The sequence below is a fragment of the Camellia sinensis genome, chromosome 3 (genome assembly GCF_055761805.1).
Source record: "Camellia sinensis isolate YWXY chromosome 3, ASM5576180v1, whole genome shotgun sequence".
NCBI classification, from domain to species: domain Eukaryota; kingdom Viridiplantae; phylum Streptophyta; class Magnoliopsida; order Ericales; family Theaceae; genus Camellia; species Camellia sinensis.
Window position 1 is genome coordinate 173,080,846 of NC_138963.1, and position 20,252 is coordinate 173,101,097.

Consider the following 20,252-nt stretch of genomic DNA (forward strand, 5'->3'; position numbering starts at 1 on the left):
ATGCAAAATTTAGATGGGTTTCTCATCAACAAGCTCAATGATCTTGTAGTGGATTTGATCGATGATTGTCCTACTAATTGGTCTGTGGACTCAGATGAGGGATTGCGATTCAAGGGCAGGTTGTGTGTACCTAATATTGTTGAATTGAGGAAAGAGATTATGGATGATGCCCATAGGTTCCGATATACCATTCATCCTAGTGGGACTAAGATGTATCATGACCTGAAGAGGACGTTTTGGCGGGAAGGTATGAAGAAAGATGTAGGAGAGTATTTTTCTCGATGTTATGTGTGCCAACAAGTTAAGGCAGAACACCAACGACCGTTTGGACTTTTGCAGCCTCTCGAGATCCCTACTTGGAAATGAGAGTACATCTCTACGGATTTCGTGGATGGATTGTCGCGGTGTAAGCAAGGCAATGAATCTATTTGGGTGATAGTGGATCGACTCACCAAGTCTGCTCATTTTATTTCTATCAGTGGTCACCGAACTGGGGATAAACTAGCAAGGTTGTATATTCGGAAGGTGGTGCGACTTTATGGTGCACCAGTTTCTATAGTTTCGAATCATAATCTGTTGTTTGTGGCAGAGTTTTGGGAGAGTTTTCAGTATGCTTTGGGTGCTAGGTTAGACTTGAGCACGGCTTATCATCCTCAGACGAATGGGCAAACTGAGCAGGTAAATCAGATCTTGGAAGATATGTTAAGAGCTTGTGTCCTCGATCTTGGTGGTAGTTGGGAAGAACACTTGCCATTGGTGGAGTTTGCTTATAATAATAGTTATCACTCCAGTATCGGGATGGCACCTTTTGAGGCTTTGTATGGGAGGCCATGTCGATCACCTGCTTGTTGGATGGAGGTAGGAGATGAGCAATTGTTAGGGCCAGAGTTGGTGAGAGAGACCACAGAGAAGGTGAATATTATTTGGGAAAATATTAGGATTGCACAGAGTCGTCAGAAGAGTTATGTTGATAGAAAATGTGAAGGGGTTGAGTTGAATGTTAGAGATTTTGTGTTTTTGAAGATCTCGCCGATGAAGGGTATTATGCGGTTCGAAAAGAAGGGAAAGTTGACACCTAGATTTGTGGGGCCATATGAGATCACTAAGAGGATTGGCAATGTGGCTTACAAATTAGTTCTACCACATGCTTTAGCTATGATTCACAATGTGTTCCATGTATCTTTATTGCGGAAGTGTGTGCAAGACCCTTCCCAAGTAACATCACCAAAAGTGTTGGAGATTAGTGACGATCTAACATATGTGGTGCGCCCGGTTATTATTCTAGATCGGGATGTAAAACAATTGCGACGCAAGAAAGTGAACTTGGTTAAAGTGCAATGGAACGAGGATGAGAATGATATCACTTGGGAATTGGAAGAGAAAATTCGGCATATGCACTCGGAACTTTTTGCTTAGTACTCTCTCTTATCGAATCTCGGGACGAGATTCTTTTGAGGTGTGTATATTGTAGCGATCCTAATTTTTCGTAGGTCATTACTTATTTATTATTACTTTATTTTATGTTTGGCTTTATTAATTGTGTGAATTTATGAGAATTTAATGTGGCATTTAATTAATTTAATGTGATAATCAATTATATATAAGTAATTCAAATATTTATATATTTTATACATATATATAAAATATATATCATATTTATTTATGTTTTAATTATGTTGTATTTATATTATAATATAAAAACTATTAGGTTATACAACAAGTGTTTAGGTTATAAACTCAATTAAGGAAAAAGAGAAAACAAAGCAGAAGCTACGGCGCCGAGAGAGAGGGAGAGGGAGAGGGAGAGGGAGAGGCGAAAAGAAAAAAGAAGAAAAAAATTAGGGTTTTGTTTTGGTGGCTCCATTAGTTCTTCAAATAATTTTTTGATCTTCAAAATAATATTGTGAGTACAAAACCTACTTCTCTTGATTTATGTTTAATTAATTGTTTTTATTTATTTATTTATTTATTTATATTTATTGGATGTTAGTTTGATTTTGTATTTACATAAAGATGATTGATTGATTGATTTTAATTATTTTGATCAGTTGTGTATGTAAGGTTTAGGGCTTTTAGATGATTGATTAAATTTAATTATTTTGATCAGTTGTGTATGTAAGGTTTAGAATTTTTATATGGATTTATTTTATGGTTGTAATCACACACAGGGTTATATAAAATTAAAATAAATTAGGAATCCATAGATAAATTTCTTACACTCCACTATGACTTCATGGATTGTTGTTTTATTTGAGTGTTAGTGAGAAAGAGTGTATAAAAAAAAGTGAGGATTATGAGAATTATTTGAATGCCTTAGACTTGGCATTGTTATGTTTGTTCTCATGAGTGAGATGTTTTGTATATGTATATTGTTGTCTCGTTTTCATGAGTGGACAAGTACTTTGATTTACGCGCGTACGTATATGCTAACCATTCGAGGAGTATGTGTCAAACTCGGGACGATATCCCCGTACAAGTTTGGCTTCAGAGCGGTGTTAGGTATACGGGAGACAAATGGGATATATGTGTAGGTCGGAAGTGGAGGACCGAAGTGGTGGAGTTAAGGTACAAAGAATTTAATTATGAGTTTATTGTTATAGTGTGTATTGTATTGATTCGTATAGGTTGAAAATAGTAAACGACCTTGATAAATTATGAAATTTGAGTAGAGGCATGTATACGTGATTCTAGACAACTTTTGTGTTTTAAATTTTTATTAAAAAGATCAATTACAACTTATAATCGGATGATCTTGGTTATTGTAGTTTTGATTCATTTTAGTAATGTAGATTTTAGAGACTATTTTAACCCACGAAACGAGCTCATTTTTATTGGTTTCGCTCAAAATTTAGTAAACCATTATTCTGAACACTTTTCGTGTTTTGAACTTTTCCAAAAAAATTCATCTTACAACAGTTTCTTTTCGTTTTCAGTTTCAGATTTTTCGATCGAAATTAGATTAGGATATTCTATTAAGTTTTTCTCTCAATCTGTTCAGTTTCTACTAAATTCGTCCATGTGGTCTTTTAGGAAATTGGATTCTGTACAACTTTTGTTCTTTGAGTTTTGGTCAATTCGAATTATTTAAGCATGAAACGGTATATTTTTATACTTATTCAGCAAATTATTTAGCATTAAATTATACTAACTTTATTTTTTTTTCAGGATGGTGGGTCTTACTAACTTTTTATGCAGGGCTGACCCACCATATTTTTATTTATATTTTGTTTATTTTATACTCAATTGATATTTCGTTGTGTACGGCAAGAAACTAAATGACACCGTATCTCGGTAAACTACCCATTCGTCTCGGTGCGAATGGAACTACTTGTCTTGTCCCGTAACAAAAATTAAATGTATTTTTGTTTGTGTCTGGTAGACACGTGGGTGTTAAATCTTGTACTTATACCAATATTCCTGTATACTGGCCCATTTTGTCTCTTGGCAATTCGAGTGCATTTTGTTTCAGCGCAGCCAAACTTCCTTTGCAGGATTAGTTGGGCCTACAGTGGTGACATGGAATAATTATAGTTGTTGGACATGTCTTTTGGATTTCTTTTATTTTCTTGAGCTTAGGGTTGATATTAATTTATGTATTTATTATTTTTTTTATGACTTTAGTATTGAGATAATTTGACATGGTTTGTAACCATACATTATTTAAGTTATTTTGACTATTTATTGTTACTTTAATGTTGGAGGTATTAGATAGTTATGAAATTATGGTGGATGGTTTGGTTGTCATTTAGTTTTTTTTTTGTTTCACCCCTAGGATTTGGATGATGGAATATTGATTGGGGTTTAGTCCTAATTTAATATTTAATTATCTAAATTTTGGGGCGTGACAAGATTTGAGGTTCTTTTGGCCGCAACTAAATTGCCAAATTGCGGGCACCCCTAGTAATTTGTAAGATTTTGTATTTTCAATTTGTTTAGATATTCTATTTGTGTTTTTAATTGAAAAAGAGTTTAGATATTCTGTTATGTTTTCAATTTATTTTCATTTTGTAAATCCTTTTATCAAATGGCAAGAGTTGATATTTGATATTTTTGTGTGAAAAATATAAGGCTTAATTTTGTCATTTAAAAAAAATCAAATTAAATAGTTTTTGAATAAAAAAAGTAATGAAATAGTTTTGATAATACATGATTTTCTTATATGTATTTATTATTGGTATTTGACAATTTACTTGATAATCTTTTAGTTATGTTGAGTTGGATTGCTATCCAAAAAAAATGTTGACAAGTTGTTTTTTTGTAAATGTTTAAACTGCCAAACCAATTCATTTTCATCCGCTAATCCGCTCAATCCTCATCTGTCAATTCGACGGACGGATCCGGATTAATTTTTTCTAATCCGCCCGTCCGGCGGACGGATGGTGGTTTAGAGGTTTCCCAGCCGCAACTAAACTGCGAACACCCCTAGGATAAACTATCAATAGATCCTAATATTTGAAATTTAATTCCTATCAAGTCTTATTGAAAATAAGTCCTAATAAAATCATTGCTAAAAATAATTTTTTGTGACTATTTTTTGCATATGTCGTTAAAAATTGATAATTAGTTACATTTTTTTGTTACGATTTTTATAAATTGTTGCTAAAACTTACAATTTTTTTTGTGACGAATTTTTCAAACTGCTGCTAAAAGTTAAAAATTAGTGACTTTTTGTAACGATTTTTTTAAACTGTTGTTAAAACTTATAATTAGTAACATTTTTTGTGACAAAATTTTCAATCTGTTGCTGAAAATTAATAATTAGTGGCATTTTTAATAGTGTTTGGTGAAAAGCACCATTAATTATCATAGGATATTGTACAATAGGTCCATTTATTAAGATCTGCACATAAGTCCCATGTAAATTTATCATACTCTATCAATTGGGAAACCAAATTTTACTAATACGAGAAAAATTTTCTTAATGTATTTATTGAAATAAATATAAAAATTTAAATATTTTATTTTAATTTTTTTGCCACACCGCCTTAAAAATAAAGAGAGATAAAAGGTGAGTGGGAGAGAGGAAAAGAGACAAAAACAAAAGAAGAAGATGAGATTGTTATATCACTTGATAAATTATGATAGGATGAATTATAATTACAAAATTTCGTTGATAATGTAATTATACTTGACCGAAAGTATACTTTTTGTAATTTTAAAAAAATTATTATTTTTTTAATTTTACCAATTGATTTTTTTTTTTTTTTTTTTTTTTTTGAATACGTAGGACAAAAAATAAAATAAACTAAAAAAATTGTGTAACTCATGCCATGTTTGGGATATTATCTTTTTGATTAAAATGTTAAGAAACTAAATAGTGCTAAAATGTGTTTGGCATGTATCAAAAAAAAAAAAAAAAAAAAGAGTTCAAAAATCTTTGTATCAATTTGAATAGACTAAATAATTTTTGTGAGGGAGTGCATAGGTGTTTATACCTTTGACAGCGTAAATTTATTAATTATTGTTTAATATTGTACAAAGCACGGGTGATATACTAATTATAAAAATTAAAAATTTTAAGTGATCGAAAAGAATCTTTACAAAAGAATGCCTGATATGTATTATTTATTTAAATAGGCAACCCCACAATACAAGATTTGTTCAAAGGGACGTTTTGCCATAGACGTTTTAATAGTTCAAAATCAAAGAAAGTTCAAGTCTACATGAGATGAAAGGTCAAAATTTTAATTGAGCTTTGCATAAATGTTTTACACTAATTTTTTCGATATTATAACTTTTTATTTAAAATGTATAACCTTCACTACCAAAATAATGTTAATACAGACTTTTTTATTTTATTTTTTATCGTCACAGAGAGAATGAAAGATGTGTAATATAAATGTAATGAGGAAGCCTTTTTAGTATTCAATGAGAGATGTCATTTTACTCTCTCTTTTTTTATTTTTTTGATGAAGTGGTATTTTTCTTTTGTTTTGATAGTTTAAAACTTATCCATTTTTTTTTTTATTTGCAAAGAAAATTTTGAATACTTTTTCAAATTTTAAGAATTATTTGTGACTATAATTTCGTCTATGCAAGCATTCAAAACTACTTGTGTTAACTTTGAGGGGCATAAAAGTATCATTCCAAAATGAATTTAATTTCTGGTGCAAATAATACCTCCAAATCTTTAAAAATGACAAGATATCTCTAGTAAATTTAAATGAAAAGTAATTTAAAAATTAAAAAAATATGATCAATAGTCATATCGAAAAAGTAACTTAAGGCCTTGTTTGGGAAAATATTATTTTAGTAATTTTTGATTTTTTGGCTAAAATATAAGGTAAAAAAAATTTAATCAATATGTTTTGTTTGGATTTCTAGAGTGATTCTGGAAAAAAAATTTAAAAAAATTTGTTTGGTTTGTAAATTTTTCAAAACAATTTTAAAAATCACTTTCTCCCTCTTACTTATCAATCAATCACTTTTTCTCTCTCCTCTCTCATTTTCAATCACTTTTCTCTCACACACATCTACTCAATTATAACAAAATATCAAATCATTCCAAACTCCTAAACTCCAAAACTACTTTCAAAATACACAACCAAACAAACCAAAAAAATTTCTAAATTCTCTTCCCAAAACCAATTTTTAAAAACTACTTTCCCAAAACCAAACCAAACATACCTTACAAAAAGATGTGCAAAAAGTAGAGAAAAAAAAATAATTTTTTGACTTTTTAGTATAAATTATAAGTTTTTAAATTTTTTTAATAATTTTTTAAGTTTTAAATTGGAAAGACTAAATAAGTGCACTTTTTGACTTTTTTTGTATTATGTGTAGAAAAAGTAGAGAGGAGATGTTGATTGATGTGACCCAAAAAAGATAAAAAGATGAAATAAGTGCACTTTTTCCTTTGTAGCCAAACTTGGCCTAAAAGTATTGTATGCCTTGAATCTATATTTTAAACATATGCCATTACAAAACAACATAGGTTGTCCATAACATAATTGGCAGATTCTTAAGAACATAGATTCAAGGAAAAATTATGTAGTAGTGTTGGTGCAAATTCAGTGTCATAATTTTATTTTTATTGATTAAAAATATTAGGCTCAATATTTTTTATTAAGATTACAAAAGAGACGATATAATAAATATCAAATGATAAATAATAATATATAAGGATGTTTTGAGAAGTTAGTAAAAAGCTGATTTATTGCTTTTTATCAAGTTTTTTAGTTTTTTTGAAAAGTGATTTGAAAAGTTAGTAAAAAGTTACTTTTGAATTTTTTGGTTAATATTTATTTATGATGTCATATCATAATAAAATGATCAAACTATCTCACTCAATTTAAAAAATTTATATTTTTATCCATGTATATAACTCTAAATAATATAAAAGGTATAATTGTAATTTTATATGTATCACCTTTCTTTTTTTCCAAGCTGCAAACGCAGCTTTTTACCATATATTGCCAAAGGACCACATAATAATACCATCAAATAATTGCTAGGTTCACGTGGCCTTAAAGTTCACACTCAAATAATTGGCATAATACTATCAAATTTGTTTAGGCCAAGTTTGGATACTTTTAAAAAAGTTAAAAAGTCAAAAAGTTACTCAAAAAGTTAAAAAGTTAATACTATTCATCAAAAATCAATAATTACGGCTGCACAACTCCCAATACAAATTTTTCCCTACAAATCAATTTTTACAATTTTTTATTAAACATTTTTCAATAAAAAGTCAAAAAGTTAACCCAAGCATTCATATTTTCAACCTCAATTTTCTAGTCCAAAAAGACAAGAAGTACACTTTTTTAGTCTTCCCAAACTTAGCCTTAGGCCTCGTTTGGCAACTTACATTTTTAGCCAAAAAGCCAAAAAGTTACTAAAAAAGCCAAAAAGTCTATAAATTTCACCCTACACGCCTATGTACAGTAGCTTCACGTGATGGGTGGCAGATGCGGTGTAAAAAGACCGTTTTGCCCCTCATTGATTTTCGTTATTCCGTTTTCACCCTCCCTTTATGTCAAACACTGATGGGAATCATTTCAGAGCTACGAATCGTTTCAGAGCTATTATCAGAGAGGGTGTACTACCTTCAGCTATTCAGCTACATCAACATGAAGAGGGTTCGTCGTTCAACGCCAGAAGATAGTAGAAGCTCTGATCTGAAGAGAAAGAAAAACGAAGCGACGACGACAGTCCGGGAAGGCCGACGGAGATGCAGACCATCCCCTGACGATTCCTCCAGCCGCAGGTATGCTCTTCTTCTCTCTCTCTCTCTCTCTCTCTCTCTCTCTCTCTCTCTTCAGCATCTCTTGTTTCTGTTTCGGAATGTAACCATGACTCGTATGGTCTGTTTGTGATATATGTATGAACTTTGTCTCTCTCTCTCTCTCTGTCGCACTGTGTCTGTGTGTATGTGTCTCGCGCTTTGTCTGACCACTTCCATATTTCAATCTGTCGGTGGAATTCAGATTTGGGCAATTTTTTCAGGAACTACCCTACACACTGCCATGTTTGGGGTTTTAGGGCTTCCTTTGAACTACTGACACCACTTTACAAATTACCGGGTTTTTGGTGGGGGGGAGGTGTGGATCTGATAACCATGACTTGTATGCTCTGTTTTTTTGTATATGGATGAACTCTGTCTCTCTGTGTGTCTCTGTGTGTGTGTCTCTGTGTGTTTGTGTGTGTCTCTGTGTCTGTATGTGTGTGTGTGTGTCTCACCACTTGCCAATTTCAATTTGTCTTCTAAAAAAAATTTCCTTTTCGTTTGCTCTTTGTTTGTCTCCCCTAAAAAAAAATGTCTCACCACTTTATTTTTCCGTTTTCAATTTGTCTCACCACTTGCACCTGTAAACTTTCTTTTTGTATCTATGCCATAGTTGATTTTCATGATTGAACAAACCAATTACTTTTAAATTTATTTTTTAATTTGCTCTTTGTTAAGTGTTGGGTCTTCTGCTAAGGTTGCATGGCTTTACTCTTTTCTATTTGAGAAAGAAAGTATGGGGCCTCTTTCAAATCGGGGCTTACAGCCACTGCTTCAGTGGCTTAGGCCTCGAGGCCTAAAGTTTTTTAGCATTGTGATTCATGATGAGAGCGTGTAATGATGTAAATCCGATAGTTCTTAAATCACCAACCATAGTTTCATTGCTTCATGTGCACAGTATAGGATTATGGAATGGGATTGGAATGGTATAATTTTGTGTGATGGATCACACCATGACAACCAATCAGAAACCATGGATATCAGATCCATGTGCTCTCATATGCACAAACTTTATTTTAAAATTTTTGTGGTCTTTAGGATTTCCTGAAAAATAGGGATACATTATTTATATATGGTAAGGATTAAAATGTTTTTTGTGATGTCGGAATCCTAAAATTAATAACTTTTTAATGAATCTTTTGATTAAGGTAAATTAGGAGATAGTGAGTTCAAAATTTTAGATGTAGTAGCCAAACATATTTTCTGAGAAATTGTAGCACTATTTTACTTTAGATGTACTAGCCAAACACATTGCGTTTTAGCCTTCCCTTGACTTCATAACATGGATTTATTGCCTTGCATGATGTTTGAGTGATCAACCACTTTTGGTAATATCCTGGAGAGTTTGGTATATTTTCCTTTTCAAGTTGATTTTTTTATTTATTAATATATACATATTTGGTTAAAAGAAGGGGTGACCATTGGTATTCCGGGATTTAAATGTGATGTGGGGGGGGGGGGGGGTTGGTCCATTTTGTTACCCATTTTCGTATAACAAATTTATGTCCTTAACAAAAGTGTCACACCCATTGACCTACTCTTGTTGTGCTTGTCATGTCCCGAAAAAAGTCACGAAAGAAACCATGGCCTCATTTATGTCAACTGCCACATCAACAGAACCAGCCCGTATGTGTGCATGTGGGTACGGACACTGTGTTGTAAAGATTTCCCGTTCTGCAAGAAACCCTGGTCGTGCGTACTACCAATGCCCTCGTGGAGTGGTGAGTACAAGCACGTTTCCTTTTACATTTCCTTCTTAAACCGTTACTAATTTTTTTTTTTAACCTCAGCCGTGTGTCAGTTGGATTGGGTGGTGTGACGAATTTAGGCGCCAAAGGGCAGCTGAGAATGACACACAGAATGTCACTCGTTTTGAGGGTCGTTTCCGTGACATTGAACAAACTTTGCGTGTACTTACAGTAGTGACATGTGTCCTTTGCATCGTCGTCATTATTTTGCTGTTTCGGATGTGAGATATGTAACAATGGTAGCAACCGTACCTTAATTTTGTTAAGCGCATTATGGTTTGTGGCTGAAAAAAAATTATGAATGTCTGTTTTGTTCGTAAACATGTATTTTCCATCTAATTCCGCTACTGTTTGTTTTTGTTTCAAGTAGTAATGTCTTTAAATGAATCTATTGGGCTATATTTTCTGTCTAACACCACATTTCTGACATAAAATTGTGTTCCTCATATTGGTAATACGCACAATTGTTAGTGTATACATATTTTTATGTTGGTTCCCGTGTCACACTATTGTTAGTCGCATGGCGTCACATCGATCTACGCCTCGTACCCCTTCCGGAAAAGGGAAACGCCAACAACCCTATCATAAAGCAACTTGGGATGGGGAGTCGACACGGATTTTATTGGAACTGGTTGTGAAGGAAATTGAAGCAGGAAACCGGCCACACATGTCAATCACTCCAAACGGGTACCGTTCGTTGTCTAAGACATTTGAGGCAGCAACTGGGCGGCTGCATTCCCTCAAACAACTTAAAAACAGGTACAATCTGTTGAAGACCGAGTGGCGTGCGTGGTGTAAGCTAATGGATTGCCGGAAAGGCCCAACTGGAATTGGCTTTGACCAAGTAACTGGGCTGTTCAATGCTTCGGCTGATTGGTGGGCTAAAATGGAAAAGGTAACGGTTTATATTTTCTTTTTCGTGTCCGTTATTGCATAACTAATATCTCAATTTTTGTATGTGTATCATGCTGTCCAGTGTAGTTTAAAACATTCAATTTTCTAACTTTACCTAATATTATGATAACTATAACATAAAATCTGATAGCAACTAGAATTTAAATTAGAGTTGTGTTGTCTGTCAAAATGATTTTCTTCAGCATTGTGAAAGTGTTAAAGTGTTAAACTTGCAGTGTCTCTCGTCCAACCACTAGAAGACTTGGACCAAGTCATGAATCAGAGTTGCCCAAAAAAAATGAAAGTATTATTTAACATTATTAAGATGGTAGAACAATAGAGGGACAAGAATAGTAATTAAAGGCGACTTTTGTTTCTATATGAATCAATATTATTACATTCCAATTCCGTCCCAATAACTCCTAAGAAAAATCTCGAATTGGATCCCAAATTGACAGGTCAGTAAGAGGACTATCATATATATATATATATATATATAGTAAAATAGTAACCACCTAACAAAGTCTTATGAATACAAATAAATAGAAACGATCTGCAATAAAGCTCATAATGGATGGTTTCATATTGGTATTGATTATTGAAATAAATTTTGTAACTGATTTATTAAATATATGAAACGTATTTTTTTTGTATTTAAATATTCTAACAATTATAAGGTGCTAGTGGAAATCATTTGCAGGTGACAAAAGAAGGAAAATATTTTAGAATTCTGTTTCACAGATACTGAATGATACAGCCACATTTTGCTGTGTATGCAGAGCACTTTAAAAATGTTTGAAGTACAACATAGCAACACTCAAAATCAAAAGATAATCACATGATAATTGAAGTTAGCATAAAAAACTTATTAAACTGACATGATAATTATGTTTCTTTTAATGTTAATGAAATTCTGAAATCAGATGAAGATATTCAGAATTGAAATGAATTATGAAATGAAAAGAATTCTTATATTCTTCAATTCTGGAATGAAAGCGTTGGACTGAAATGATTTCTTGTTGCTGAAAAAGAATTCTGCAATCAAATGAAATCTAAAATTCTGGACTGAAATGAATTCTGAAATATTACTTGGCCTAGAATCCTGATAAATTCATTTGATCTGAAATAAAATTTTGACAAAGAATTCTGGACTGAAATTTCTTGTGTAGATTTTTATTCAGGAAAGAATGCTGTTCCTCATGTAAATTTTGACAAAGAATGCTGTTCCTCATGCACCAATTTCTTTTTTTGTTATATTTTTATACCTGTAAATAGTTGGAAAACATCAATAAATTGGTGTTAGCTCACTTTCCATATGAAGTAGGTTGAAGACCCAAAACATAAGGACTTGTTGTATAACAAAAACCATTTATTTGTGGCACACAATTTTGGAACAGGATGACCTAATGTACCTGTTCTTGTTTTCCATTTATTTGTGGCACACATCTTGTCTATTGAACTAAAAAATGTACCTGTTCTTATTTTGCTGCTTTCCTTTACAGTGTAGTATAGTTCGATCCCATCTGTATGAACTAAAAAATGGAGAGATAATGTAGCTTTATGAGAAGAATGAAAAGATAGAATTTTCTATTACTGATAAAGAAAGGGATGCAGCACAAATATGAAACAGAAAAGCCTATGAAACTCTACTAGAAATGAAGATTGATCCTTCAAGTAGTTGATCAGATAGTCCCATGTACCAATAAAAAATCTTGGTGGAAGATAACATTTTGCCTTGTAAAATGCACATTGTTATAAGACAAATAATGAGTTTAGAATTGACTGAACTTCCGAAAAAAAACAAATAAAAAAATCAGTAAATAGTTGTATTGATTGTTTGGTTCAAGTTGGTTTTCTTTTAATATGTTGGACTATAGAAGAGAGTAATGAAGAAAGTGGAAATAGTAGATAATAATAAAACAGTTAGAGAGACTCACAAAAGCATATGAGATTTAACTAATGTGGAGGAAGGGTAAAAACACATCCTTGGCACTATGATGCTCCTTCTACCAATCTGTGTCATAACTTTCAGCTTGGGACACCATTCTACATGAATTCCAATGGACTTGAAACCATATTTCCTTGATAGATGCTCTTCAATTGTGATAGACAACACACAGATTACTCTTTTATATCAGTTGACCAACATATCTAGTCTTTTATTTATCTCTCTTGGGTTGAGATTGATTAGGATGAAAGTGGTGGAAAGTGTGAGGCAGAAAAAAAAAAAAACAAAAAAAAACTGAAACTTCACTTGCATTTATTCAATATGAGAGTAGTGACAAATGCAAGAAAATAAATTCCTTGTATAACCCATATCAACATGACAACTTTTTCAGCAATATTTAAGTATATCATGAAGTAGTCAACTATTATAAGTTTCGCACAAAAATTTCCTCCTACCCAAATGCATAGTAGAAAATAATTTAATATATGTTGTTCTTCACTTTTATTTGATTGGCAGCAATCATCATACTTGACAAGATTCTTGTTTTTTTTTATCAATATGTTCATTGCAACATACTTCACATTACTGTCAACCATTGTTATAACATTAACAAACTTTACTGATTTATGCACCATGTTGCATTGCATTTTACTCAATGACAGTAGGCTAATGCTAGTTACATTGTGTTGATTTACAGATTGACAATGTATGTTGCAAGTTCAGAACCAAAACCTTGGACCATCCGGACTTGATGGAGCGCGTCTTCACTGGCGCTGCGGCTACGGGAAAAAATGCATGGACACCCGGCGAGACTCGTAACGCAATGGAGTTGGACGGAGAGTCGGACAGTCCAGAATTTTCAAGTGACAGCAATGACCTACGCGCATCGGAAATGGCAGCCATGATGAACTCTGCGCACATCAATGCCACAGCTAGTGGAAGTAAGCGGAAGCATTCCTCGGGGAAAACATTGCAAAACAAGCGCATTACGGGGGCTGAAGCGTTGGCAAGCAGCATGGACGACTTGCTAAATTCTGTGAAGACTCAGAGCAAGGAATTAACTGTCAACCATGTCGTCGGGGGCCATAGTATTACTATGGGACAGGCTGTTGGACGGCTGTACGAAATACAGGGACTAGAGCCTGAAGATGAACTTCTCCATTTTGGAGTCATGCTTATGGAGGTTCCGAACAATCGGGAAATGGTAATGAGTATTCCCACGGACCGAGGCATAATTGGGTGGCTACGAGCGAAGAAAGAAGACAAAGATAGGAGTGGGGGTGTCACTCTTGCGAGTTTGCTGCGAAATGAAGGAGCTCGATTTTAAATCTGCTAAATGAAGGACTTTGATTTATAATTTCAGTTGAATTCTGAACTGTTTTTTTTTCGTTTGTTGTGTTTAATTTTAGTTGAATTGTGGTTTGAAGATGGTTTGGGCATGGGGAACCTTAAGAATTAAAATGGGGATATGTTTGTGGTATTTTATGTTTTGTTATGCTATAATGGCTGCAGGGTTGGATTAAACCTTGGACCTTCTATTTTATATTTTATATTTTGTTTTGTTATGCTATAATGGCTACATGGAAGTGTTTAATTTTGCTGAATTGTTTATGTATTGCCCAGGTGCCATTGGTTTTCCACGAATTGTTTATATAGGGTGGAACATGTGTGTTGCCCGAATTGTTTATATAAACTGACCGAATTGTTTGTATAGGTTGGAACATGTGTGTTGCAACAATGAAAAATAATAATTTTTATTACAAATGATGAACCACTCACATGATGTGAATTATGAAAATCTCATGTTCCTTTCAATTTTAAATTACAAAGTATTGCATATGCCTTTAACTTTAGAAAAGTTAACTGAAATATATATTTTTTTCAGCTTGTTCTTTATGCCATGCATTGTAGGGGTTTGAACATAGATATATACGAGGGTAAAACACATGTGCTTGATACTTCTTCATTTAGGCAGTTGTTGATAATGTTTTATGGTTGTACGTTGTAGGTATGAACAATGACGACGACGACTCCACACGGATGGATGAAATGTTAGAAGGGGTCGCAGCTCTCGCAAGACAGTGGCATGAGCAGATGAATTTAAATTACGTTGAAGCCTACAGAATTGCAACTGATTACTACAAGGCGTACGTTCTTAAAGTTCCATGCCGTACTTCCATATTGTCGGGGAGGGCCTGGATTACGGAATTACACGAGGGTCACAGTGGCCGCTTCCGGTACGAATTGTGCATGCCCAAACAGGTGTTCCTTCGGTTATGTACGACGTTGGTAAATGACTTTGGGTTGCGTGTACCGGAGCGGCCGCACGGCTTGGAAGTCGAGGAGAGTGTTGCAATATTTATTCATGTGCTAAAAAACTTGCCAAACCGGGAGTTACAAGAACGCTTCCAACATTCGGGTGAAACTATTTCACGGCATTTTCATACCGTCTTGAAAGCAATGAAAAAATTCACGGTCGTTCACTGCAGGCCCCCTGCTAATTTCCAGACGCACAGGGATCCTATTTTGCAATCTCAACGACAATATTTGCCATTCAAGGTGTGGGAAAAGATTTGTGACATTATTCAAAATTATTTGAAAAAACATGGTCGGTAATTTTTTGGGTAATTGCAATTTTTTTGATTCATATATAGGATTGCTTAGGTGCATTGGATGGGACACATGTACCGGCATGCATAAAGGAGTCAGAAGCAGCCCCATATTTTAGCCGAAAGGGTTGTCACACCCAGAATATTTTGGCGGTATGTGATTTCAATATGTGCTTTGTGTTTGTGTCGTGCGGGTGGGAGGGCAGCATGCACGACAGCCGGGTTTTAAGCAACGTAACGGAGGATCCACAATACAATTTTCCAACTGCAACTGATGGTACGTACATCTGAATCCACAATACAATTGTTGTAGCATAGTTCTTTTTTGGTAAACATCTGTATGTAAATAACGATGTAAAGATATATTTAGAATTCAATGCATGACCGGGAATTTTTTTTGCAAAACAAGAAAATATGTATCGAACAAGCTCAACATAAAGGTAATTTCTATCATTAAATGCAAATATAATTAACCTCAGTAATATATATGTCAAAATGTATCAATTTATTTTCTATCACTGTATTTTCATTATAAATTTGATTTATGTTACCATTGTACTGAAAAACAAAATTTGATGAACCACTGACCATGTGGTAATTTATATATGACAGTTTTTACAATGTCCATGATAAACTAGTATTATGTCATTTACATGTGCACTTTCACAGGTCACTATTATGTACGGAAGAAGTGCCCTTTCATGTGAACATTGATGACGAGTATTATGTCATTTACATGTGCACTTTCACAGGTCGCTATTACCTTGTGGATAGTGGATACAGCAATAAGAAGGGCTTTCTGGCACCATACAAAGGCAACAGATACCACCAACCGGAATTTCAAAGGCACAATCCACGGAACCGTGATGAATTGTTCAACCGCGCTCACTCATCTTTGCGAAGCGTGATTGAGCGTACATTTGGCGCATGGAAGATGAGGTGGAGATTTCTAAAAGACATGCCTCGATTTGATTTTCGTAAAGTGCAGGTGCCATTGGTTGCAGCGTCCATGGCTTTGCATAATTTCATACGCAGAAATAGTGTGGACGATAAGATTATTGTTGCTGTTACCAATGCGGCCGAGTATCGATATCCGGACATGCGTGACCGCGACGATTTGGCTGCCCTTGATGATGCGATGATGCCTGGAGATGATGATGTTGAGATGGCGCAGTTGCGGGCGCGTATCAGGGCAGAGTTGGTTGCAATTTGGCGAAATGCTAGTTAGGTGGACATGTTATGTGATGCATGTCATCACTATGTTGTGTTGAAATTAATTGGAGACATTTATTTACGTACATAATTGGTTAGCAATTATGTATGACCATGTATGTCACTGTTTTTGTACAACTATCGAATACTGACTTCGTTATGATTATAGGTTGGTTATGATTTCAGGATGCTTACCAATTACGGTTTGATTATTACTTAATTTTTTTTGGTTTATTGGGTCATGTTTATCATTTTATATTTTTGGTAACGTTTACGATTAGGTTGGTTATATTTTTATATTTTCATAGCAATCAATTATAATTGGTTAGCAATTAGGTTGCTTAATTTTTTTCAAATATTTTTTATATTTATTTTCGTTACTTATGACAATGGGATGACACATATTATAATTGACCAAAATTTAATTAAAAAAATAATTGAATGAAAAAGTTAATTGGACAAAAATAATTGGGTAAAAACCTAATTCATAAAACTTTGAAAAAGAAATGGAAATTATTCAAAAAATAATTTAAAAATACTAGTTGGCAAAAAAAATATTTGATCGAAAAGGTTACTTGGAAAAAAAAAATTTAATTGGAAAAAAAATTGAAAATAAATTTATTTGAGAAAAACATTACTTGAAAACAAATTTTTAAAATAAATTATATTTGATAAAAAAATTAATTGAAAAATGAAAACGTTTCCTCATTTTTTTGATTAAGGTTTTTTGTCAAAATTTTAAACTAATTTTCAACCAAAAAAATTATCAAACAAATTTTTATTACAGTTTGTTAATTTTTTTTATATATAAACTGAAAACGGAATGGATGTCTGTTTACGATGGGTGGTGGGTAACAGGTGGTGGTGGGTGCTGGTGGTGGGTGGTTGGGTGACGGTGGCTGGCTGTGGGTGGTAGCGAGTGGGTGGTGGTGGTGGTGGTGGTGGTTGTTGTAGTGGCGGTGACGGGTACATGGTGGGTGGTGGCGGGTGGTGGTGGTGGTGGGCGAGTGGGTGACGGTAGTAGGTGGTAGCGAGTGGGTGGTGCTGGCGGTAGGTGGTGGTGGTGGTGGTGGTGGTGGTGGTGGTTGTACTTCAACAAAAGATTTTTAATCTGTTAAAGGTAATGTTGATTTTTATGTGTTTACAATTTCAATTATGCTGAGTGGGTTGGTGACGGTGGCAGGTGGTGGCGAGTGGTGGCAGGTGGGTGGGTAGGTGGGTGACGATGGCGGGTGGTGGGTGGTAGTGAGTGGGTGGTGGTGGTGGGTATTGGTACCGGATGGGTGGTACGTGGGTAGTGGGCGATGGTGGTGGTGGTGGGTACTGGTGGCAGATGGGTGGTACGTGGGTAGTGGGTGATGGTGGTGGTGGTGGGTGGTGGTGGAATGTGGTGGGTGGTAGCAAGTGGGTGGTGGTGGGTGGTGGTGGTGGCGGGCGATAGATGGTAGTGACGTTGGCGGGCGGTGGACGGTAGTGGCGGGTGGGTGGCAGGTGCTGGCGAGTGGTGGCGGGTGTGGGTGACGATGGCGGGTGGTGAGTGGTAGCGAGTGGGTAGTGGTGGTGGGTACTGGTGGCAGATGGGTGGTACGTGGGTAGTGGGTGATGGTGGTGGTGGTGGGTGGTGGTGGGTGGTAGCAAGTGGGTGGTGGTGGTGGTGGTGGCGGGCGGTAGATGGTAGTGACGTTGGCGGGCGGTGGACGGTAGTGGCAGATGGTGGCGGGTGGGTGGCAGGTGGTGGCGAAGGGTAGGTGGTGGTGGCCAGGGGGTGGCAGGTGGGTGGTGGTGGCGGGTGGTGGGCGGTGGTAGCAGGTGGGTGGCGGGTGGTGGGTGGCGGTGGCGGCTGGGAGGGTGGTGAGTGGTGGTGGCGGGTGGGTGGTGAGTGGTGGTGGCAGAAGACGGTGGTGGGGGTTGGGTGGTGGTGGCAGAAGACGGTGATGGAAAATGGTGGCGGGTGGTGGCTAGTGTTGGGTGGTAAAAAAAAGAAAAATTCAAAACTCAATACGGATACGCGATTTTGTGAAGTTTACATTTTGTGGCCAAATTTATAAACAGAGACCACTAATTTATGTAATTGAAATTTACCAAACAAGTTTATATTTGAGTTGTTTAAATTTTGTAAATATAATTAGAAAATTGAAAACGTATGTGTTAAAAAACGGCACACGAAACAGACCCTTTGTGTTTGGGAAGATAGTTGGATTTTTTTTGTGATTGGATGTGGTATTTGTGACAAAAAAATTGAAATAGTATGGGATTTGATATGATATTTTGTGAGGGATTTGTTTTTTGGGGTTTTGAAAGACATTTTTGTTGTACTGGAAAAATAAAAAAATAAAAAAAAATTGAAAATAAATTTTCCCAAACACTCCCATAATTTGTTGGATTTTTTTAAAAAAAATTAAACATTTTTTTAATTTTAAATTAAATGTAATGTTTCATAACAAATTATTATAATACACAGGACAATCCATATCCCATAGACATGAAATGGTTATGTATGTGAACGTAAATATTATTTACATAATATTAGGTGACACGTGTACAACTCAGGCAAATAACCAAAGTTTGACCGTTTTCCTCTTTGCCGAAATGCATTGTATTACAGGCTTACAGCACTCTAGTTTATACATATGCGTTGTCCAATGAAAGGAAATTCACATCCAACACTTTGCAGAGGTCACTGACACATCCACAGGTACGCCGCTGACATGCTATAAGGCCATTTCGGTCATTTTACCCCCTTCTCATTATAAATCTTATTTTATTTCACATATTTTCGTAAAAAGCCAAAAAGTTTATCCCAAACAACTAAGTTTTTTTTTCTTTACATTTTAGCCAAAAAGCCAAAAAGTTACTAAAATAGCCTGTTCCCAAACGAGGCCTTAGTCTCAATTCAATAAATTTTTTCTTGAAAAAAGATCATGAAAGATTATTTTTGAAAAAAATATCCTTTCAAATAAATTTAAATTAAATAAATTCAGTAAATGTAATAGTGTTATATCTCTAATTTACCTTACAATTTACAAAGCACCCGTATACATTGCCCATAAATTATAATGTTCTGTACTGTTTTCCAATTTCTTCTTCTTTCTGGATTTTTTTGGTGTACGAATATTTGTAGTGGCAAGGACCTGTTCTTGACTTGGGCTTTCAAAAATTTTAAAAAAGTTATATTTTATTAACTAAAAATAAATTTATAAAAATGGAGTTTTTTTTCCATAAATCTACTTTCCAAGAGTTTTATTCCATCCAACCGATATTCTTTTTTACTATTCCATTAGGTCCTATTTGAGATAAGAAGACCAAAATACCCTTTTCATCTACTTATGTTCCATTTAGTTCACATCATTTTCTTATCTTTCAATAAGTCCTATGGGTGACATAATTATCAAAATACCTATAATGTGAATGTTCACACCGTCAATGTGAATGTTCATATCGTCAATGTGTAGGGCTTGGCCTATGTCGATCCTCGTGGGTGAACGGAAAAATCCGAGTCGGGCCGGGGCGGGCCCGGCCCGTTGACAATTTGAATATTCACATTGACATGTTAACATTCACATTAATAGGAGTGTAAAATTGGCTCGCGTCCCGTGGTGGCCCAAAACCCGCCCGCGGTC

General features: G+C 34.8%; 2 protein-coding genes across 2 annotated transcripts; both read left to right on the forward strand.

Annotated features, from left to right (window-relative positions):
* Nucleotides 1-1,416, forward strand: LOC145822030 (uncharacterized). Its single transcript, XM_082918602.1, has 2 exons — nucleotides 1-247; nucleotides 863-1,416. The coding sequence occupies exons 1-2, from the start codon at nucleotides 1-3 to the stop codon at nucleotides 1,414-1,416; spliced, it is 801 nt and encodes a 266-aa protein (XP_082774728.1).
* Nucleotides 1,417-10,489: 9,073 nt separating this feature from the next.
* On the forward strand, nucleotides 10,490-14,332 carry LOC114304866 (L10-interacting MYB domain-containing protein). Its single transcript, XM_028250013.2, has 2 exons — nucleotides 10,490-10,864; nucleotides 13,509-14,332. Exons 1-2 carry the CDS (start codon nucleotides 10,490-10,492, stop codon nucleotides 14,136-14,138), a joined length of 1,005 nt encoding a protein of 334 aa, XP_028105814.2. The 3' UTR covers nucleotides 14,139-14,332.
* The last annotated feature ends 5,920 nt before the right edge of the window (nucleotides 14,333-20,252 follow it).

Bases quoted from the DNA above. Each gene is read 5' to 3' on its own strand.
- LOC145822030 (XM_082918602.1), top strand. From the start codon at position 1: ATGCAAAATTTAGATGGGTTTCTCATCAACAAGCTCAATGATCTTGTA. The intron at 248-862 runs GTATGAAGAAAG...GGATGGAGGTAG, and splicing joins GAGGACGTTTTGGCGGGAAG to GAGATGAGCAATTGTTAGGG.
- LOC114304866 (XM_028250013.2), top strand. From the start codon at position 10,490: ATGGCGTCACATCGATCTACGCCTCGTACCCCTTCCGGAAAAGGGAAA. The intron at 10,865-13,508 runs GTAACGGTTTAT...GTTGATTTACAG, and splicing joins GGTGGGCTAAAATGGAAAAG to ATTGACAATGTATGTTGCAA.